A 22,103-nucleotide genomic window follows, 5' to 3' on the forward strand; every position below is an offset into this window, starting at 1 on the left:
TCGACATCGAAGGCGCTTTCAATAACGTAAGCACCGAGACACTTATCCACTCCTTAGACGAGTTTCAGGTAGACAGGGCCTTAAGGAACTGGATAAACCACATGCTAAGGAATAGATGGATAAGCTACGGGCTATACGACGTGAAAATAAGAGACAAAGTTGGACAAGGAACGCCACAGGGAGGGATACTTTCACCTCTGTTGTGGGTTACCACCATAAACAGTCTCTTGAGGACCCTAACCGAAGAAGGATTTGACCCAGTCTGCTACGCAGACGACGTTATAATACTTCTGAGGGGAAAGAATCCGAATCAACTCTGTCGAAGGGCAGAAACGGCTCTAAAAATTGCTTTTAACTGGGCCAGGCCGAGAGGTCTGAACGTCAACCCGGAAAAAACAGAATTATGTCTATTCACTAGAAAAACGAAAATGGGACACTACGAGGAACCAGTTTTTCTAGATAAGACAATAAATATCTCCTGTACAGTTAAATATCTAGGAGTAATTCTGGATAGGAAACTTAAATGGAAAGACCATATACAAGAAAGGGCTAACAAGGCCCAAATATGTTGGTCAACCTGCAGAAGGGCGATAAGCTCAAAATGGGGGTTCAATCCTAGGATGATACACTGGCTATACAGAAGCGTAATTAGACCAATTCTAACGTACGCGTCTGTGGTATGGTGGACAGCCATGGACAAAAAATGCAATGTGGAAATATTGCAAAAGTTCCAAAGAACATGCTGCCTAAGCATTAGCGGAGCAATGAGGACCACACCGACTAGGGCTCTAGAAACAATTTTGTTTCTACACCCAATAGATATTCAGGTAAGGTATGAGGCAGCCATCGCAGCTGTAAGGCTAAAGTCGATGAGCGAGTGGATCGAAAAGAGCCACCAAACATACCACCAAAACATATTAAAGGTCACAACGGGTGAATCTATAAATCAGGTAGTATCGGACCGTATACCTGAAACTAGTGAAGTAGCCTTGTGTGAAGTGTCAATACCTGACAGAGACATGTGGATCGGGGGAGCTCTAGCACAGATTCCCGCTGGAAGCTGTGGGTTTACGGATGGGGCTGTGCTAGGGGGGAGAACCGGACTGGGTCTTTATATAATGGAACCGGAAACGGAAATCTCCCTCCGTCTGCCGGATCATAACACGATCCTGCAGGCGGAACTCCGGGCGATAACAGAGTGTCTGCTTTGGTTTGATACTCACACAAGGCCTACCACTGCGACTAGAACTAAAGACATAGGCAAAAAATGCACATGTATCCCTCTGGAGTAGTGAAGAGAAGGGAAAAACACAAAAATCCTATGGGGAAACCCAGACGAGGACAAAACAAAAGAATTACTTTTACTAAGTAAAAAAGATATTAGTAGACTGACAGGAATCCTTACAGGTCACCTAGGTCTAAAAGCGCATCTGCACAAAATAGGTTGTGCAGAAAACAGTGAATGCAGAGCATGCGGAGAGGACGACGAAACGTTGGAACATTACCTCTGCCATTGTCAAGCCTTCACAAATCTGAGAACCCAGTTACTAGGGAATGACATTATACCAGGACTCGATCAAATTAGGACAATCGAGTTCAAAAAGATCAGATACTATGTAAATAGGACAGAGATCCTAGACTAAGTCAAAAAAAAAAGATAATCCTCCATAACCCAAAAAAAAAAAAAAATTAGAGCGCACAACAGGCCTACTTATGGCTTAAGTGTATGTCCACATGGGCATGTGGTGATCTAGGATCAACCTAACCTAACCTAAAAATATGTATGTCGTTTAACCAATTACCCTTCTTCCTAGTAATTATTTGCCTATTTCTAGGAATGATTATATATATTAATCCGCTTTCGATCTCTGACGCCATAGAATGTCAAGGTTTCGAGGTTATTTTTAGTAAAATTCACTCCCCCTGTGATAACAATCACAAACTAATTTCATACCCAACAATACCCTCAGTATATTTATAATAATTCTAATTTATGACAAAATGCCATAGCAATAAATATATCATGATTTAAATTATTTGATAATGTGACAGTAAACAAGAACTGGAGGCATGTGGCGGCTTACATGCATGCCTTCCAAATAACTCCAAGGTTTATATCTCCCTCCATACCACTTAGCAAAATACACAAAAAACAAAGTAAAAAAGCAGCACGAATGAATCACTTGAATATTTGATGATGGCGCCTAAAAGACGGCTACAAATACATATGCCATAATGTGAATTCGAAAAAAAAACAAACAAAAAACATTCTAGAAAGTAATTTGCTTTCGATAAAAAAAGGAATAAAGAAAATTGCTTGGTTTTTTCGATTGTTTGTTCGCTTGTTTGCTGCTGATGGAGTTGAATAAAAAAATGTAATTTTTGATTGTTAGGCAACAAAGAACAAACAAGTGGAAAATACATATATAAATTATTCAAAGGATATTTTTGGGCTTTTTGAAAATTTGAGAGATATTTAGGGGCCTAGTGTGGGGAACAAGGGGTTGAATATGACAAAGAGAAAGTCAATAAAATGAAAAGAGAAAAATCAAAAGATTTTGTAAAAGTAGCCATATTTAAAAAAAAACTCAGCCTAAATTTAGGCAACAAATAATCGATTGAATGAACCTAAAAATATGCAAATATTTTTCTGACTAAGTTAGTTAATAAGAACAATATTAACCAAAACAAAAGACTGTTAAATTAATGCAAGAAAATATTTTTATAAATTACACAGTGTTTATTTTTAGGTTTTAGGAGCTAAAAAGTATATTTTTGGGGGCCTAGTGTGGTAAGAAGGAGTTGGTTATGAGGATAAAAAAAACTAAATAAAAGGGAGAATAAAAAGGGACAATTAATAAAAAAGGTCTTACAAATAGGGATAATATTTGAAAATCTAAAGTGAGGCCACAATTATTTGATCGAATTCACCTATATACAAATTATTCAAAACATACTTTTTATAGGCATTAAGAGCAAAGATCTTTTGATATCTCCAGTTTCTCTTTATTATTTTCATCATAACCAACCTCGTTGATAAAAAGAATAAAGAGAAAACGTAGAAATCAAAAGGTGTTACAGAAGAAATTATATGGAAAAATCGCACCCTCAAAGCAAGAAATAATCTAGTGAATGGACCTGAAAGTATGCTGCTACATATTTATGACCTTGGCCCAATATGGCGAAAAATAAATAATAAAAAGAAGCTAAATTAAATGGAAGAAAAAAAGAGAAAAACAAGAGACCGTTCTAAAGAAATTGCTTTTGAAAAAGTCTACCTAAATGCAGGCAACGATAATAATATAATGCACCTAAAAGTATGTATATGGAAAAAGGGACTGCTTATTATAAACATAAAGGATATAAATAGAAAATAGAACAATCAAAATATCTTATAAATGAAATTATATTTAAAAATCTGATCCCAAATTTAGGCAACAAGTATGCAAATATTTTACAGATTTTGTTAATTACAGCAATATCAACTAAAATACAATATTGTTGAATATCTAGATTCAGTTGCCACCGTAGTGCAAATGGTATGTCCGACTTATATTCCCCGGCCAGAAAAACAACACATTCTCAACGACGGCAAAACTACCCTTCTGGGCAATGTAGGTAATATTTCGTTGAGTGGCAACCTTGTTTGAAAATGGTTACCAAAATCGATTTTTCATGGCTTTTGGAATGTACCCCAGGTTCAGTGAGTTGTTGAAAGGAAACTAAAACCGATCCAGCCCTTTTAAATGTTATGCCTGGTATTATTTCTAAACCACTAGACCTTTTGGCGCATCTGCCTGCAATGCCCTCGCTTACACATGTACGTGAGAAAAAACCATTATACAATTTTTCGATGCTATCAATTACGGCCGTAAAGGATCTTGAGAACGTTTCAAAGGTAGCTCGGTCACCCATTCCCACCACTGCGCTGGAAACAGAATCGTAGAAAGAATGGTGAAACGGTTCATCAGGGGACTCAAAGTCGTTTTGCAATCGATCAGTTATAGCTTCTACTTTAGCAGTGCTCACCTAAGGACGTGGTTTGCAATATAAGATCACTCCGCCTAAAATCCGGCAACACTTTTCAATGTGTCTTGCTTTGAAAAAGTGTACACAATTAAATATTTTGAGATTTTTCTTTGACAAATTGTTCTCGATGAAAGATCGTGACATCTTTATAGCCTGAAAGTAGGCAACACTAGTCGATGTAAGAAACCTTGTCAAAGGCGTGCATTTTTTTCAGAATATTTTTTTTCAAGACCTTGTCAATGGCGTGGGTTCTTATAGAATATTATTTTTTAGAATATGTTTTCAGGGCCTTGTCAAGGGCGTGGTTTGTTAAAGAATATTTTTAAGGCATTGTCAAAGGCGTGAATTTTTTAACAATATTTTTTAGGACCTTGTCAAAGGCGTGAATTTTTTAACAATATTTTTTAGGACCTTGTCAAAGGCGTGATTTTTTTAACAATATTTTTTAGGACCTTGTCAAAGTCGTGGGTTTTTAATGAATTTCTTTTTGGGTCTTGTCATTCTAAAAAACAAGTTTGGAACCAATTATAAGTTCTTCACACAAACACGTTCAAACATGTGTTTCGATTTGCGTTGAAGTTTGTCGGAACCAATTATTAACGCAAATCGAGGTATTAGTGCATCTCCTTACCGAACTGTTTGTCCAACAATAATGTTAAAGTTGGCATAGAGATGGCGGTAAGGTATATAAACTTGTCTCTCTTTTTCGCATCGATAATGAACCAAATTATGTGCGTTTTGTTGTCATTCATTGCACAGGTAAATTGAAATTTTGTGTGCAAGGTACCTGAAGGAGTGTACTGAATAGTAAATATATCAACCTCATCTATATCTGAAAAAAAAATATGACATTGTCCAAAGTATGGACCACACCGAGTACTCATTCACTTCGACAGTTATCTTGTGCACCGTTTTAGCCAAAAATATCGAACTTTTTTGCGTGTTCACGGAATAGTGGACTAATATGATCCACTTTTGAAATCGATTTAGTTTGCACAAAATTTTACTAGGCAAAAATTAGGCTTATGCGTTCGACAAACAGAAGTTTGTACTAATCTTTGGATATTTGGTATTGCAAATCAGCTATATGGGCCCCCATGGAACTATACCTCCGGATTTTTTGTATTTTATAACTATACCAACGAAATGGCTGAAAATTTGTATTTAGTATTCGTTGAGGTTACAAAACTTTCCCCTCTGAAATGTATAGGTGGAACCGACCATATTTTTAATATTTTCGTGGTTTTAGCAACATTATCCTAACGAAATGACCAAATATATTGTATTTACAGCCTGTTTCTGTATGTCGAAAGAAGAATGTGTGCGAATGAAACACACCCAAACTTTAGTTTTTGAAATAATTTTACCTTTGCTTTTGCTTCAAAACAAAAAACAAATTTAAAAACACACACAAGAGTTTGGACGTGTTTCATTCGCACACATTCTTCTTTCGACATACAGAAAGTGGCTGTTAGTCTCTGCTGTAGGTATATGTGTTCACATTTTCTTAAAGCCCGTTAAAAAAGGTTACCTCCCAATTCTTCTAAATTTTGAAGGTGTTAGCCCCAAGATCCAATAGTATGCAATGATTTTTAAAGATTTGCTCGTTGGGTACAATTTTGATGACTTCGATAGTGCAATATTAATTGTCCACCATGATATGCCACACAAAATCCGATTAATTGTTTATCATAGTGTACGATTTACATACATCCCCAAAAGTATGCATTGGCATTTTAAATCTGATAAAATTGCAACGATAATTATTTGCTTTTTGGACATAATATTTTTGACTTTAGTCTATGATATATAAAGCTTGTAATTTCACTACCCTACAAAATTTGCTCATCAAAAAAAAAAAAAAAAAAGTTCAATAATGCCCAAAAGAAATTTAATGTCCACCAAAGAAAAACTACAATATAAATGAAAAATAAAATTTTCTTTTGTTGTCCTTTTATTTACACTCCATTTAATTTTATGTAATTTCTTGTGAGCTCCCTCTCCTTTAACTATAACACGACTACTCACTCGATGACTCACCGTTTAGCACCCCCTCCAACGATATATACATTCTCTACCAAAAACAATATTCCGTGGTAGTTGTTAGTCATACAAAAATAAAACACGATAAAGGCGACTCCTTGGCGCCTTACAGAAAAAAAATCGCACCGACACAGGCAGGAGAGAGCTAACAATTTGGAGCCATAAAACAATTTAATATTTGCTAGAATGTAGAGTGAAAACGATAAAAAAGCTACAAGGTAATAGTCAAAGTGAGCGTACACATAGTATACATCAGGGGATAGGGTAACAAACTATTTTATTTACTGCCTACTTTGAGGCGTAGTGGGCTTGGAAAATCAAATAACAAAGGAAGAAAAATGATTCAAACAAAGGCTTACATGGAAAACGTTATTCAATGGCATTTGAAAATATGTATTGGCCCCAAACGGTAGACCAAGAACTTACATCACCCCTAACTATTACAACAACAACAAGCAATTGATGAGTTCAAGGGCCGGCGGCCACACCTAGCATGCAACTGGGCATTATTGATTAGTCATTAAAAATAAATTAGTAATTGACGCGTCGTGTTGTTTTTCAATGGGAAATTAATACCCAACCCGACCCCTAAAAGGTAGGCTATATTTATTTTCTGAAACGAAACAAATCATTTTGTCCTTTGTGAAAAACAAAGCTATAAATAATTTATAATTAAAATTGTTTGTAATTAGTAATAGTGTTTTTTTTATTCCTTGCATTTCAAAAGACCTGAGGGTAATTTTTTGCCCATTTTGCTTTGAGGTTATGCTTGTTTTGTTGTTTTATTTGATTTTTGTTGCAGTGATTTTTACTATCACTGCCATTACAACAAAAAAATGCCACATTAACTTGCATGTACTACTCATGAATTCATGACCGCCGCCAATTTGTATGCACATAAATATTATTTGCCATTAAAAAAGGGCAAAGCAGAGTTCAAAAGCAGCACCAACAAAACCACTAAAAGTATGCAATGATATTGGTTTTGGTGCATGATGGGTTTTGTTGATGGTCGATTTGGATCGTTTACCAAGTGCAGTACTATAACTCCTTCCCTCTTCTTCTCTGTTTCTGATTCTTATTGTTTGCTATAAAATATTAAATACCGCCACACACACACACACACCGAAACAACATACTATATATGTGTATTGGTGGTAGAGAGTTCAATAAAAAAAAAATTGTGTCGCATTTCGTTAATGTGACCATAAAAGCTATCCTTTTATTCTGTCTGTGTTCTTAACATTCCCGGGTATTGTATTTGTGGTTATGTTGGTGGGTAATAAACTGTAATGAGGCCATTATATCAACGATACAATTGTATGAAAGAAATTGCCATAAAATGATGTCATGATTTTTCATTGGAAATCGGTTTTTTTTGAAGAAAAAAAAATCTCAAGATAACTTTTTCCTTGTAGCCTATTCAAAAGCACAATAGGAAGATACACTGGAAAGTGTTGCCGCATTTAAGGCTGAGTGAGAAGATATTGTCAGCAAAAATTTAAAAATGTAAAATAATAAATGACTGCCAGTTCAACACTTCAAATAGGTCATCATTTTCCTTCTTTTTAAACTCAAGCCTTTGACAAGGCTCTGAAAAAATATTATTTAAAAACACACACCTATGTCAAGGTCCTACAAAAATATTCTATAAAATTCCACGCCTTTGACATGGCCCTGAAAAAATATTCTATAAAATGCCACGCCTTTGACATGGCCCTGAAAAAATATTCTATAAAATGCCACGCCTTTGACATGGCCCTGAAAAAATATTCTTTAAAACCCACGCCTTTGAAGGGGTCCTAAAATAATATGCTTTAAAAACACACACATATGTCAAGGTCCTACAAAAATATTCTATAAAATGCCACGCCTTTGATAAGACCCTGAAAAATATTCTTTAAAAACCCACGCCTTTAAAGGGGTCCTAAAACAATATTTTTTAAAAAAACACACACCTATGTCAAGGCCCTACAAAAATATTCTATAAAATGCCACGCCTTTGACAAGACCATGAAAAATATTCTTTATTATTTATTCATTAAACAATCGTCGCATTATGCGAATGATTTATAGCATTTTATTTCTCTGAAAAAGCTGTTTTAATTATAGACGGTAATTAGACGCTGGTGATTGTCCCTCTAATGCAGCGTCAGGCACCATACTTTTCTATTGCATACTTTACGGGGCGTCATTGTGTGAGTGCATGCTTTTTCAATAGGTTGAATTGTGTGTGTGGAGAGAGCAACGTTAAATGAGCGCACACGGGCGCCTAATTGCCTGACCTGGCTCTAATGCATGTTCCGAGGTAATCTGAAATAAAAAATCTTTTCTAATTGTTTTAACGTGTGACGTTAAGAACCCATGAATGCCCTCTTCACGATATTTAAAGTCAAATATATTATTTTTTATATAACGTAAATCGAATCTGTAACACAAATCGAAACAAAATCTATAATTTTTTTGTTAACGCAAATTGAAACAACGCAAATCGAGGCAAAGCAAATCGAGGTATTAGTGTATTGAAGTATACTTATAGGCGGAATATGTAAGTACTTCTTACCAAAGAAATTTAAGATTAGCCTAGGCTAATCGGCGTAAATATTTAGAATTTAAATAAGGTCAAATTATGGACTAAATGAATGACTGATACTTTATTGAAAATAAAGCCGTTCAATCCTGCTTTAAAAAAATTAAAACAACAATAGTGAGATTAGGCGTGACTAATCGAATGAAGAAAATAAATTACCTGTTGAATGGTGAATTTTGTAACGAGAGTAGCAGTGGATATATGTTCATTCAACAGCTTATTTGACCAATTGATCATGAACGCCAAGGCAAATAAACTGCATATTTTGAGTTTCGCTGACTATTTTACAGAAATACGCTGCAAACGTTTTGTAACAACAATTTCCTTGGCATTGTACGAAGGAATAAATGTAAATATAGGAATTAAAGTTTTTAAACCATCATTTAAGTTAAATCTTGAAATTATTAAATTAAATTATAATAATTATTAAGGCCTCGGTACAAAAGAGGCATTCAATTCTTGCTTAATTCATTTCCGATAAAAGAATAAGGAAAGACAGAGGCTTTTATTTTGCAGAACATTTCGAAGCTAAAAATCGTCATCTCGAGGTACTTTTATAGCGGCTCTTAAAATAAAGGACGAAAAGGACATTAAAAGAAGCGAGTTAGAAGGTCGAAGTGCTCTACGAAAATAATCGTCATTCGATTCGACTGAAGTCATGTCATCTCAAAAATAAGCAAGAACAACAGTGAACAAAAATATAACGCTAATTCCTGATGGCTTACAGGGTCTCTAGCAAAAACTTCATCACGCGATTACGCGGAAGTTCGACTCACGGCGGATCTGTCCTTTCATCTACAAAAGGAATTATCTCTGCCCCAAAATTTGTGTTCACAGTGTAATAAATAAAATAAATAAATCACCACAATATACTTTATAGTTACCTGCGTGCAATTATTGCCATCTATACTTCAACTTTATCATTTCAAATTTGGAAATGTCTGAAGATAAAATATACATTAGCCTACTTTTAGGCCGAATATTCAATACACTAATTCCTCAATTTGCGTAAATTCGAAACTATAAAGTGCAACACATTGTGGAAACCAGCGAATGAAAATTAATTTTTAATTTTGCATTTCGACCTTCTGACCTTTTTTATTTCGTTTGTTAAGATTTTGTTTTATTGCGCTTACAGGTCCTTAATGTGTTAATGAAAATATAGATTATTTATTCCAGTTTTTATACGGCGTTCCGTTGGTATTTTCCAACATCTTCAGGGATAATTTATTATTAAACACAATAACGTTACTTTTTCTTATTGTGACATTGTTCCTAATGCTAGTTATGACAGAGAGTTATAAAATACGACTAGAAAAATAGCTAATGTACAGATGGCGTTGTATTTCTTTAAACATTTTTTGTTAAAAAAAGTGGAATGTTATTTGAACATATTTTTTTTGTTTCGAATTTTAAACAAACAGGCAGAGTTCGAGTTTTTGATTTTCAATGCTCAGATGAAACAAGTTAAAATCTCTTTCTGTAATCGTTCTTGAAAAGTAAGTAAATTTCCAAAATATTTTTCATACTAAAGTTCATGCTGCAGTGCTATCTACACTTGAAAGTTTTTGGGTACGAGACTGTGAAATATACATAAAAGAGCATACTTCTAGGCCAAATATAAAAATGCATTCATTTGTGTTGTTATTGAAAACCAACGGTGAAACGACTAAAGAATATCCAATGTATGAATGGCTTTTTTTTCAAATGTATTTAAAAAATATCATCATTTAATTTGTTTAACAAAGATTTGGATTACGAGTACGAGTTATTTACAAAGATGGAAGATAGATGGAAGTACAGAGAGGAGACAGATGAAGATTGAACTCGTACTGACAAATTGATCTTTAATGCTTAAATGAAGCAAGTTAAGATAAGATTGAAATATTCCACGGTAATCGTTCTAGAATAGTAAGTAAATTGGTAAATGCTATACTGCCATCTACACTTTACAGTTATTGCCTACAATGACTGAGATATATACATAAAAGAGCATACTTTTAGGTCAAATATTTAAGAACGATGGAAGCAAGGAGAGGAGAAATATGATAAGTTCCCAGCGAAAAGTTTGCCTCCAAAGAGGCAGGTAAATGATATGTACAATAGATTTGGAAGTGCATCAAATTATGCATTTTCACTCATGATTTTTACAAGAGAGTGACCCCGGAAAGAGGCACTCCATTGCACCGCATTTTAACTGACCCTTTGGCATTGCATTTTAACTGAACCTTTGGCACTGCATTTTAACTGTCCCTTTGGCATTGCATTTTAACTGACCCTTTGGGGTAGTATAGGAGGCAGTTCAGAGCAAAATAAAATACATTTATTATTTGTGTAAAACAAAAATATTAATAACTTTATTAAATTAATACAAATTATGAAAATTCTCTATTGAATTCAACCGCAAACATGTGTGTTTCCTCCGCTCTTCATTTAATCCAAGCTTAAGTGCTTTTGCTTCATCTGTTAAATGGGTTTGATATTGTCTTCCCATCACCAGTTAAGATTTCGACATGTACTCCAACAGCACTCCATTGGGAAATTTTCTTCTCGTGAGTTACCGGAAAAATGTTCACAAATTAAATATTATTTAGTTTGTATTAACAAATGTTTGGAAATGTTAACACGATTATCTCTTTTTGGAAATGTATTCCGCTGCCTGTAGAGATGTACAAACTGATTTATGTACATGTAGGGATCTCTAACAACTGCTAATAAAATGTTGTGAACGGAGTGCATTTTTCACGACTCCGTTTGCACTGCATCCGGATGCTGTTAAATTGTGAGGAATTGGAGTGCCTTTTTCACGACTCCGTTGAACTGCCTCCGGATGTTGTTAAAATGTGACAAATGGATGTGATTCTTTGGATTACATCCAAATGCGGTTAAAATGTGAGGAATGGAGTGCCTTTTTCACGACTCCGTTTGAACTGAATAAAAACATGCCGTGAAAGAAGTAGTCTACATTGCACTACTTCCAATTTATTTTGCTGGGTTAATATAAAGTTGAAATTTTCCAAGGTTCCCTACAATCGTTCTAGAAGAATAAGTACAATACCAAACTATCTTTCATAGTGAAGTTCATGCTACAGTGCCATCTATATTTCAACATTATCAATTGGACACAACGTGTACGAAATATTCATAAAAGAGCATACTTTTAGGTAGAAAATTTAAATACATCAATTTGTGTTGTTATTGAAGACCGATAGTGAAACCCTAAATCGTTTCGAATAAATTACAAGTAAATTGTGCATGTACAAACATTTTGAATGGAAAATGTGGATAAAACCTATTTATCACGAACATCTTTTACAGGACAAGGAGAGACTCTGCCATATCAATGAGTGCAGCCCGATGCTATATTTATCTCAGTGATATAGGATATCTTTCTTATTGCAGATTCCGAACAACTTATTTAACTGCACCATTTGTCGAGAAGTTTAAGATGGCTCAAAATACTCAGGGATTTAATATGATGCTTTTTTTTGCCAACGTTGAGAATTTTTTAATGTTGTTAAAGGACTAGGACTTCTAGATTTTCTACTGTCTTAGACCCTAAAATGCTTTATTCGGCTGAGGAATATGTTCAATACTTTAAATCAATCTATGATCTACAGCGACAAACAACCCTACAGGCTAAATTACAATCCACTTGAGAGGAAAATAGGCATGGTTATGTAGGAATAATACTAAAATTTAGATCGACATGAACCGATTTCAAGACCAAACATTTTACGGACAAAAATGCATTTGCCCAATATTGAAATATGTTTGTCAATTCGGACAACTGACACCGAACTTGGGTAAATTGTAGAGTTGGACAATCTAGTTCCTGGAGCGGATCGATCTTTCTAGCTACTCTTTTCCCAAAAGAAACTAGTTCCAAATAGTTCCGAGAGCGATATAGTTCAATAAATCTTTCTCTTTCATCGTTGTTTCTATCTCCTTCGTTCCAAATTTGGATCGATATGAACCGATTTCAAGGCCAAACATTTTACGGACAAAAATGCATTTGCCCAATATTGAAATATGTTTGTCAATTCGGACCACTGACAGCGAAATTGGGTAAATTGTAGAGTTGGGAGCGGATCGATCTTTCTAGTTACTTTTCCCAAAAGGAACTAGTTCCAAATAGTTCCGAGAGCGATATAGTTTAATTAATCTTTCTCTTTGATCGTGCTTTCTATTTCCTTCGTTCCAAATAGTTCCGAGAGCGATATATTTCAATAAATCTTTCTCTTTCATCGTTCTTTTCATTTCCTTCGTTCCAAATAGTTCTTTTTGTTTTTATCTTTGGTGGATGTGATTTACGTTTTTTTAAGAATGTGGACGCATCTGAATGATGAAGGAAACGAATGTGAAAGTTTGTAGTAATTGTGGGATTAAACTAAGAAAACAAATAATACTAATGAAGTGAATTATATGCACGGTTGGAACTATATGAACTAAAGGAACTATATAAATGCACGTGCCGTATATAGTTACAAATAGTTCCTTGTCCGGAATAGTTCCTTGGAACTAGATCGTTCCGGAACTACACAACTGCAGTAAATTGACATAGACATAAATTTGTCTTTCCAATATATATTGGTTTACGATAAAATAATTGTGCCTAAAAGTAAACAACAAAATTTGAAATTGTTTGTAATATTTTACGGTATTAAGAAATTATAGCATTTAATTTGACAAATGTGTTGCCAACTAAGTACATAAGTAAGTAACTGTTATTACTTACTTATGTACTTAGTTGGCAACACATTTGTCAAATTAAATAATAATAATAAGGATTTTTGTTATTGTTATTTTTTGTGGTTCCAGGACGAATTTTGCAAAACCCGGCCTTATTTCGCACATTTGCACCACCTTTAGCTCCTACCTTTAGCCGTTTTAGCTGGGCGTTGATGATGAGTCAGTCAGTCAGTCACTTATCACCAAACACAAATATATAATAGATAAGTATTCCACAAACATGGAAACTTCTCTCATATCAATGAGTGCACCCCGATTGATATTAGGTCAATGATATAGGACCTACTGTTTATTGCCGAGTTCAAACGGCGTGTCTTAAGACACCACTTGTAGAGAAGTTTTACATGGCTGAAATACTTAGGAAATGTCGCCAACATTAATGAGGGTTATTTTGCCACCGTTGAAATTTTTTATGTTGCCTGGCCGAGGAATCGCACCAACGACCTTCAGCGTGCAAGGCCATATAGTACCATTCCACCACGGTGGCACCCGATACTAATATATAATTTGTACATACTTTGCGTATCTATTTAAGATTTTTTTATTATGCATAACACTAGTAACGTGCTGAGGTCTAATACTGTTTTATAAATGTGGAAATGAGATTATATTTTATTGTTTGGGGCATACTTTTAGGATGTAGTATCGTAATAAAATTGAAATAGGCTAATATTTATTATAAATTATCTTCTGTAAGGATTTACAAAAAGAAGGAATCGAATTAATGCTTGCTTTCAGGCGGAAAAGAATTTATATAATCTGTGGAGACCTTTTGACTATAATATAGAACCCGTTGTGCCATGATAAAACTGACGTCCTCGATATTAGGTGGTGTTAACCCGTTGATCGTCCTCACCAATAATTGATTTGAAATTTTCTCCATGTTTTGTTTTGGTGGTTCGAAACTCCAATAAGATTTGGCAATTATTTGGTTTTAAAAAAGGATTGGGAACTAGCCTTTAATATTTCTTATATTTCGATAGTATATTTCTAGGCAAGAAGGAACTAATGTTTTCATTGCATATTTTTGGGGATATTATCTATGTAGATCTATGATAAAATGGACATCATCAAGTTGCTCGGGCGATAATAAGCTTAAAGTAGAATCGGGGAGTATTCCTTGATATTTTCCATTTTTTCTAGTCTCTCAGAAGAGAATGGAGGTGATATTTCCCATATATCAGGTATTGGTATAGACTATAAAAAACTATTTATTATTTTTTAATTGAACATTTATAATTTTGAAAAATATTTTCTTTGTATCTCCATTAAAAATTTGGTATCTTCATTCAAAACTATTGTAAAATCATAGACATTTATATCCACAGTATACTTTTAGGCAATGCTATGATTATATAACCTAAACATATGTTTCAAAGTCATTTAAAACTATTTTCTTTTTCTCAAATAATTTTAAATTTTCTTAAAAAATAATGGTTTTTGCTTCTTTTTTTTCTCCAATCATTATATACACGAAAAACAGTTGTAAATTTTAATTACATTTTTTTATATATAAATTACAATTTGCAACTCCATATGGAGAGCTTAAAGAAAATTGGAACAGATAAATTGCAAAAACACTTACCAGCTGGGAGTATGGGTGCCCGGCATGTATGGCAGAAGCACTGCATAACAGAGTCGCGTACTAATCCAATCAACATGATGACTAAGGACTTTTCTTGTGCTTTGCTACTTCAAAAAAGGTGATTACAACAAATGTATTTGGAGGATATTGAACGTGATTTACGGGAACTTGGGCCGCAAAACTTTGTTGTAGACAAAAATGCCAAAGGGGAGATTGTTACTGATACAGACAGAAGATGATGGTGCCGTTGATATTGGTTAAATCACACGTTTTAGCAAAAAGGGAACACTTGTTTGTTTCTGTTATTGTTGTGGTTGTTGTTGTAAGGATAAATTTAAACCACAAGTTGCCGTTGAGAGCGAGACTGAGGAGAGCAAGAGAAAGGTGTTGTTGTTGTTGCTAATAAAAAAATATGCAAATTTAGCAGCAATAATTTTTCTTGTTGTATTTCTTTGTGTTTTAGAAGATATGCTCGGTGTTTTTGTTGTTTAATTTTTTAGCGCTTTTCTTAGAGGGCGGTGTCTGGCAATAAATATTTCACTTTATTTTCTTTTTTGTTACAAAATTATTTTTCTTCTTTTTGTTTCTACAATTATTGTAAACTTTTTGGATGGTTTCTGGACTTCTACTAGAATCTAGATTTTGAAAAAAATATTATTATTATTTATTCCATAGAAAATTTTGGAAAAATATTAAACAGTCCTTTTTGTGTTAATACAGACGGTTTGCGTTTATTTCTTCTACTTTTATTAGATTTTTATTTCTTTTTCTTTTGTTCACTACACAAACACGTTTCTTGATTCTATCGTGGTGTTTCTTTTTTTTTTTCTTTAGAGCTTGTAATGAATCACGTTTTGCGGATTTATGCGTAGTTGTCGTCGTCTAATGACAGTTCGCTATAGCTTCCAAATCTAACTGACTGAAGTTGGCTGTAGTTTTCACAATCAACTCTTATGAGACACGTACACACACAATTGCAGGACTCCACCACCTTCACACAGACACAGAAATTGTCATCCACCAAAACTGTGTTTGTTAACGGTAACTTGGTTTTCTCAATATTGAAATTAAAGAGAATGGGAGAATGTTATAACTATTGAAACCGTTATGTGAGAGAATAGGACACAGACGTCGTTTATACCACAAGAAATTATTGAAATTTAAACGTCAAAATTTCTTAGTTATATTTTTTGTTTCTTCTTACTTTTGTTTTGCGAAGAGAACAAACTATATAAATAACGGTATAAACGCAACGAACGCTGAAGTTAAACTGACTGGAGGACTAACGTTAATGGATGGTCTTTGAATATAGCAGTAGTTGTAGGGTGAAATGTGGCAGCAACTACGCAAGGACACTTTGTGTTATATCATTAAGAACGAGATGTTGTTCTCTCTCTCCCTTGGTAGTGAGAACAAAACATCATTATAGCCAATAAAATCCCCAAAAGGGATGTATAATGTGAACAATATCTTTCTGGATTTTTATTATATTTTATATAAACAAATTTTATTTTTTTATTATTTTAATATTTTCTAAGCTAAAAATAAATAATAATTTTTGAACCAAAAATTTTTGAATAATTAATTTTGTTTTAAATTCCTTATTAAAATATTCCCTCACAGCAATGTGTCTCATTGGACATGCGCCAATAATTCCATCTCTTACTCCCTTAACTAAAATGAACAACGACGTTGAAAAGCGGTAATTACAAATTTGTACCCCCAAAAAGTTAAAACAAAAGCACAAGAAACAGTGGTTCATAAGGGAAAAGAAAACAAGTAAAAAAGCGTTAAGTTCGGCCGGGCCGAACTTTTCATACCCTCCACCATAAAATATTCTGAACTAAAATGGATTAATTAGTTTTCATTCCTGTCCCCAACTTTAAGTGGGTACGTTAAAATGTCAGATAATGTACATAAAATGTTTCATTCGGTAGGCCCTTTTTATGGTGCCTATATCTAACTATGTATGTTGAAAATTTTTGGTGGGCTAGAAATTGGGAGGTACCGTTATATAGGGGTTATAATAAAACATGGACCTATGTTGACAGTTTTGATGGGAGCCTTTAATGTCAAATAACTCCTAATTCGGTTAAAAATTGTAGCTAGAATCTTCAAAATACCGAAAATCGGTACATAACGTGAGAACTTCAAATGTCATTATCAGCTAGTTCGGAGGTATGTGGGCTATACGAAAATATGAACTTTTTGTGAACAATTTTTGTTGGCTTTTAAATTTCAAATTACAGAAAGTTCGTCCAAAAAATAAAGCTAAGGTACGGAAAATCGGGAGGTTTGTTTTGGGGCTATACCAAAACATGGACCTACGTTCGGTTAAACATTTTAAGTAAAATCCTCAAAGTACCGAAAATGGGGAAGTATCGTTATATTGGGGCTATGTTGAAAATTGTTGATGCAGATGTGTGGTGACCACTACAACCTTCAAATGTCAAATTACAGTTAGTTCGGTTAAAAATTTTAGCTAAAATTGCCAATTACTGAAAATTGGGAGGTACCGTTATATGGGAGCTATATCCGAACATGGACCTATGTTGAAAATTTTTTATGGAGAAGTGTTGTGACCACTAAGAACTTCAATTGTCAAATTACTGCTTGTTCGGTTTAATATTGTAGTTAAAATCATCAAATTACTGAAAATCGGGAGGTACTTTTATATGGGAGCATTATCAATACATCGACCTTTCTTGACAATTTTTGGTGAAGAGGTGTGGTGACCACTAAGAATTTCAAATGTCAAATGTTCAAATTACAGATAATTCGGTTAAAACTTGTAGGTAAAATTCTCAAAATACCGAAAATCCGTTACATGGGGATACCGGAATCCGTTATACCAAGGTACCGTTATATGGGTCTATTCCAAAACATGGACCTTTGTCCACCAGTTATATAAGTTTATTGACATTTAAGAACTCTAAATGTCACATTATAGATAAATCGGTCTGAAAATGTAGCTAAAAACGTCAAACTACCGTAAATCGGGGGGTACCGTTATACGGGGGCTATACCAAAACGTGGACCTATGTCCACAACTTTTGTTATATAAGTTTAGTGACGCTTAAGAGCCCTAAATGTTAAATTAGAGCTAAATCGGTCTGAAAATGTAGCTAAAAACGTCAAAATACCGGAAATCGGGGGGGTACCGTTATATGGGGGCTATACCAAAACGTGGACCTATGTCCACAACTTTTGTTATATAAGTTTATTGACACTTAAGAACCCTAAATGTTAAATTATAGCTACATCGGTCTGAAAATGTAGCTAAAAGCTTCAAAATACCGTAAATCGGGGGGTACCGTTATATGGGGGCTATACCAAAACGTGGACCTATGTCCACAACTTTTGTTATGTAAGTTTATTGACACTTCAGAACCCTAAATGTCAAATAATAGCTAAATCGTTTTGAAAATGTTGCTAAAAACGGCAAAATTCCGTAAATCGGGGGTACCGTTATATGGGGGCTATACCAAAACGTGGACCTATGTCCACAACTTTCGTTATATAAGTTTATTGACACTTAAGAACCCTAAGTGTCAAATTATAGCTACATCGGTCTGAAAATGTAGCTAAAAACGTCAAAATACCGTAAATCGGAGGGTACCGTTATATGGGGGCTATACCAAAACGTGGACCTATCCCCACAAGTTTTGTTATATAAGTTTACTGACACTTAAGAACCCTAAATGTCAAATTATAGCTAAATTGGTCTGAAAATGTAGCTAAAAACGTCAAAATACCGTAAATCGGGGGGTACCGTTATATGGGGGCTATACCAAAACGTGGACCAATATAGCCCATCATCGAACTTGACCTGCCTGCAAACAAAAGACGCATTTTCCCAAAATTTCAGCGTCCTAGCTCCATTTTTGTGGATGCTAGAGTGATTACCACAGACGGACGGACGGACGGACGGACGGACGGACGTGCACAGATCGACTTAGAAGTTTACCCTGATCAAGAATATATATACTTTATAGGGTCGCAAATGAGTATTTCAATGCGTTACAAACGGAAAAACAAACTTAATATACCCTCCATACTATGGTGGAGGGTATAAAAATAGTAAAATAATATATAAGAAATAAAAGATAAATAATGATAGATAATATTTAAGTTTTTATATTTTTAATATTTAACATTTAATAAAAATATTAAATTTTTAATATTTTTAATGTTTAATATTTAATATTTTTAATATTTAATATGTTTAAAATTTTTAATATTTAATATGTTTAAAATTTTTAATATTTAATATGTTTAATATTTTTAATATTTAATATTTTTAATATTTATTATTTTTAATATTTAATATTAATACTTAATATTCAATATTCAATATTCAATATTCAATATTTAATATTTAATATTTAATATTTAATATTCAATATTCAATATTCAATATTCAATATTCAATATTCAATATTCAATATTCAATATTCAATATTCAATATTCAATATTCAATATTCAATATTCAATATTCAATATTCAATATTCAATATTCAATATTCAATATTCAATATTCAATATTCAATATTCAATATTCAATATTCAATATTCAATATTCAATATTCAATATTCAATATTCAATATTCAATATTCAATATTCAATATTCAATATTCAATATTCAATATTCAATATTCAATATTCAATATTCAATATTCAATATTCAATATTCAATATTCAATATTCAATATTCAATATTCAATATTCAATATTCAATATTCAATATTCAATATTCAATATTCAATATTCAATATTCAATATTCAATATTCAATATTCAATATTCAATATTCAATATTCAATATTCAATATTCAATATTCAATATTCAATATTCAATATTCAATATTCAATATTCAATATTCAATATTCAATATTCAATATTCAATATTCAATATTCAATATTCAATATTCAATATTCAATATTCAATATTCAATATTCAATATTCAATATTCAATATTCAATATTCAATATTCAATATTCAATATTCAATATTCAATATTCAATATTCAATATTCAATATTCAATATTCAATATTCAATATTCAATATTCAATATTCAATATTCAATATTCAATATTCAATATTCAATATTCAATATTCAATATTCAATATTCAATATTCAATATTCAATATTCAATATTCAATATTCAATATTCAATATTCAATATTCAATATTCAATATTCAATATTCAATATTCAATATTCAATATTCAATATTCAATATTCAATATTCAATATTCAATATTCAATATTCAATATTCAATATTCAATATTCAATATTCAATATTCAATATTCAATATTCAATATTCAATATTCAATATTCAATATTCAATATTCAATATTCAATATTCAATATTCAATATTCAATATTCAATATTCAATATTCAATATTCAATATTCAATATTCAATATTCAATATTCAATATTCAATATTCAATATTCAATATTCAATATTCAATATTCAATATTCAATATTCAATATTCAATATTCAATATTCAATATTCAATATTCAATATTCAATATTCAATATTCAATATTCAATATTCAATATTCAATATTCAATATTCAATATTCAATATTCAATATTCAATATTCAATATTCAATATTCAATATTCAATATTCAATATTCAATATTCAATATTCAATATTCAATATTCAATATTCAATATTCAATATTCAATATTCAATATTCAATATTCAATATTCAATATTCAATATTCAATATTCAATATTCAATATTCAATATTCAATATTCAATATTCAATATTCAATATTCAATATTCAATATTCAATATTCAATATTCAATATTCAATATTCAATATTCAATATTCAATATTCAATATTCAATATTCAATATTCAATATTCAATATTCAATATTCAATATTCAATATTCAATATTCAATATTCAATATTCAATATTCAATATTCAATATTCAATATTCAATATTCAATATTCAATATTCAATATTCAATATTCAATATTCAATATTCAATATTCAATATTCAATATTCAATATTCAATATTCAATATTCAATATTCAATATTCAATATTCAATATTCAATATTCAATATTCAATATTCAATATTCAATATTCAATATTCAATATTCAATATTCAATATTCAATATTCAATATTCAATATTCAATATTCAATATTCAATATTCAATATTCAATATTCAATATTCAATATTCAATATTCAATATTCAATATTCAATATTCAATATTCAATATTCAATATTCAATATTCAATATTCAATATTCAATATTCAATATTCAATATTCAATATTCAATATTCAATATTCAATATTCAATATTCAATATTCAATATTCAATATTCAATATTCAATATTCAATATTCAATATTCAATATTCAATATTCAATATTCAATATTCAATATTCAATATTCAATATTCAATATTCAATATTCAATATTCAATATTCAATATTCAATATTCAATATTCAATATTCAATATTCAATATTCAATATTCAATATTCAATATTCAATATTCAATATTCAATATTCAATATTCAATATTCAATATTCAATATTCAATATTCAATATTCAATATTCAATATTCAATATTCAATATTCAATATTCAATATTCAATATTCAATATTCAATATTCAATATTCAATATTCAATATTCAATATTCAATATTCAATATTCAATATTCAATATTCAATATTCAATATTCAATATTCAATATTCAATATTCAATATTCAATATTCAATATTCAATATTCAATATTCAATATTCAATATTCAATATTCAATATTCAATATTCAATATTCAATATTCAATATTCAATATTCAATATTCAATATTCAATATTCAATATTCAATATTCAATATTCAATATTCAATATTCAATATTCAATATTCAATATTCAATATTCAATATTCAATATTCAATATTCAATATTCAATATTCAATATTCAATATTCAATATTCAATATTCAATATTCAATATTCAATATTCAATATTCAATATTCAATATTCAATATTCAATATTCAATATTCAATATTCAATATTCAATATTCAATATTCAATATTCAATATTCA

General features: G+C 31.5%; 1 protein-coding gene across 11 annotated transcripts in view; it reads right to left on the reverse strand.

Moving 5' to 3' along the window:
- The window catches only part of stai (stathmin), a 517,066-nt gene that overhangs the window by 160,920 nt on the left and 334,043 nt on the right, over positions 1–22,103 (reverse strand). Inside the window, exons 1-2 of one of the 11 annotated variants that reach the window (XM_073967538.1) lie at positions 16,204–16,347; positions 15,000–15,634 (exon numbers count right to left, since the gene is read on the reverse strand). The exons of 2 other annotated variants lie outside the window; for them this stretch is intronic. In XM_073967538.1, the coding sequence (XP_073823639.1) occupies positions 15,000–15,075 (76 nt within the window). In that variant the 5' untranslated portion in view covers positions 15,076–15,634; positions 16,204–16,347. Of the gene's footprint in view, positions 1–14,999; positions 16,348–22,103 lie in introns of those variants that run through there. 8 more of the 11 variants (XM_073967529.1, XM_073967537.1, XM_073967528.1 and 5 more) reach the window with 8 other exon arrangements.

Source organism: Musca autumnalis, unplaced genomic scaffold (genome assembly GCF_047663935.1).
Source record: "Musca autumnalis isolate F117 unplaced genomic scaffold, ASM4766393v1 scaffold_2, whole genome shotgun sequence".
NCBI lineage: Eukaryota > Metazoa > Arthropoda > Insecta > Diptera > Muscidae > Musca > Musca autumnalis.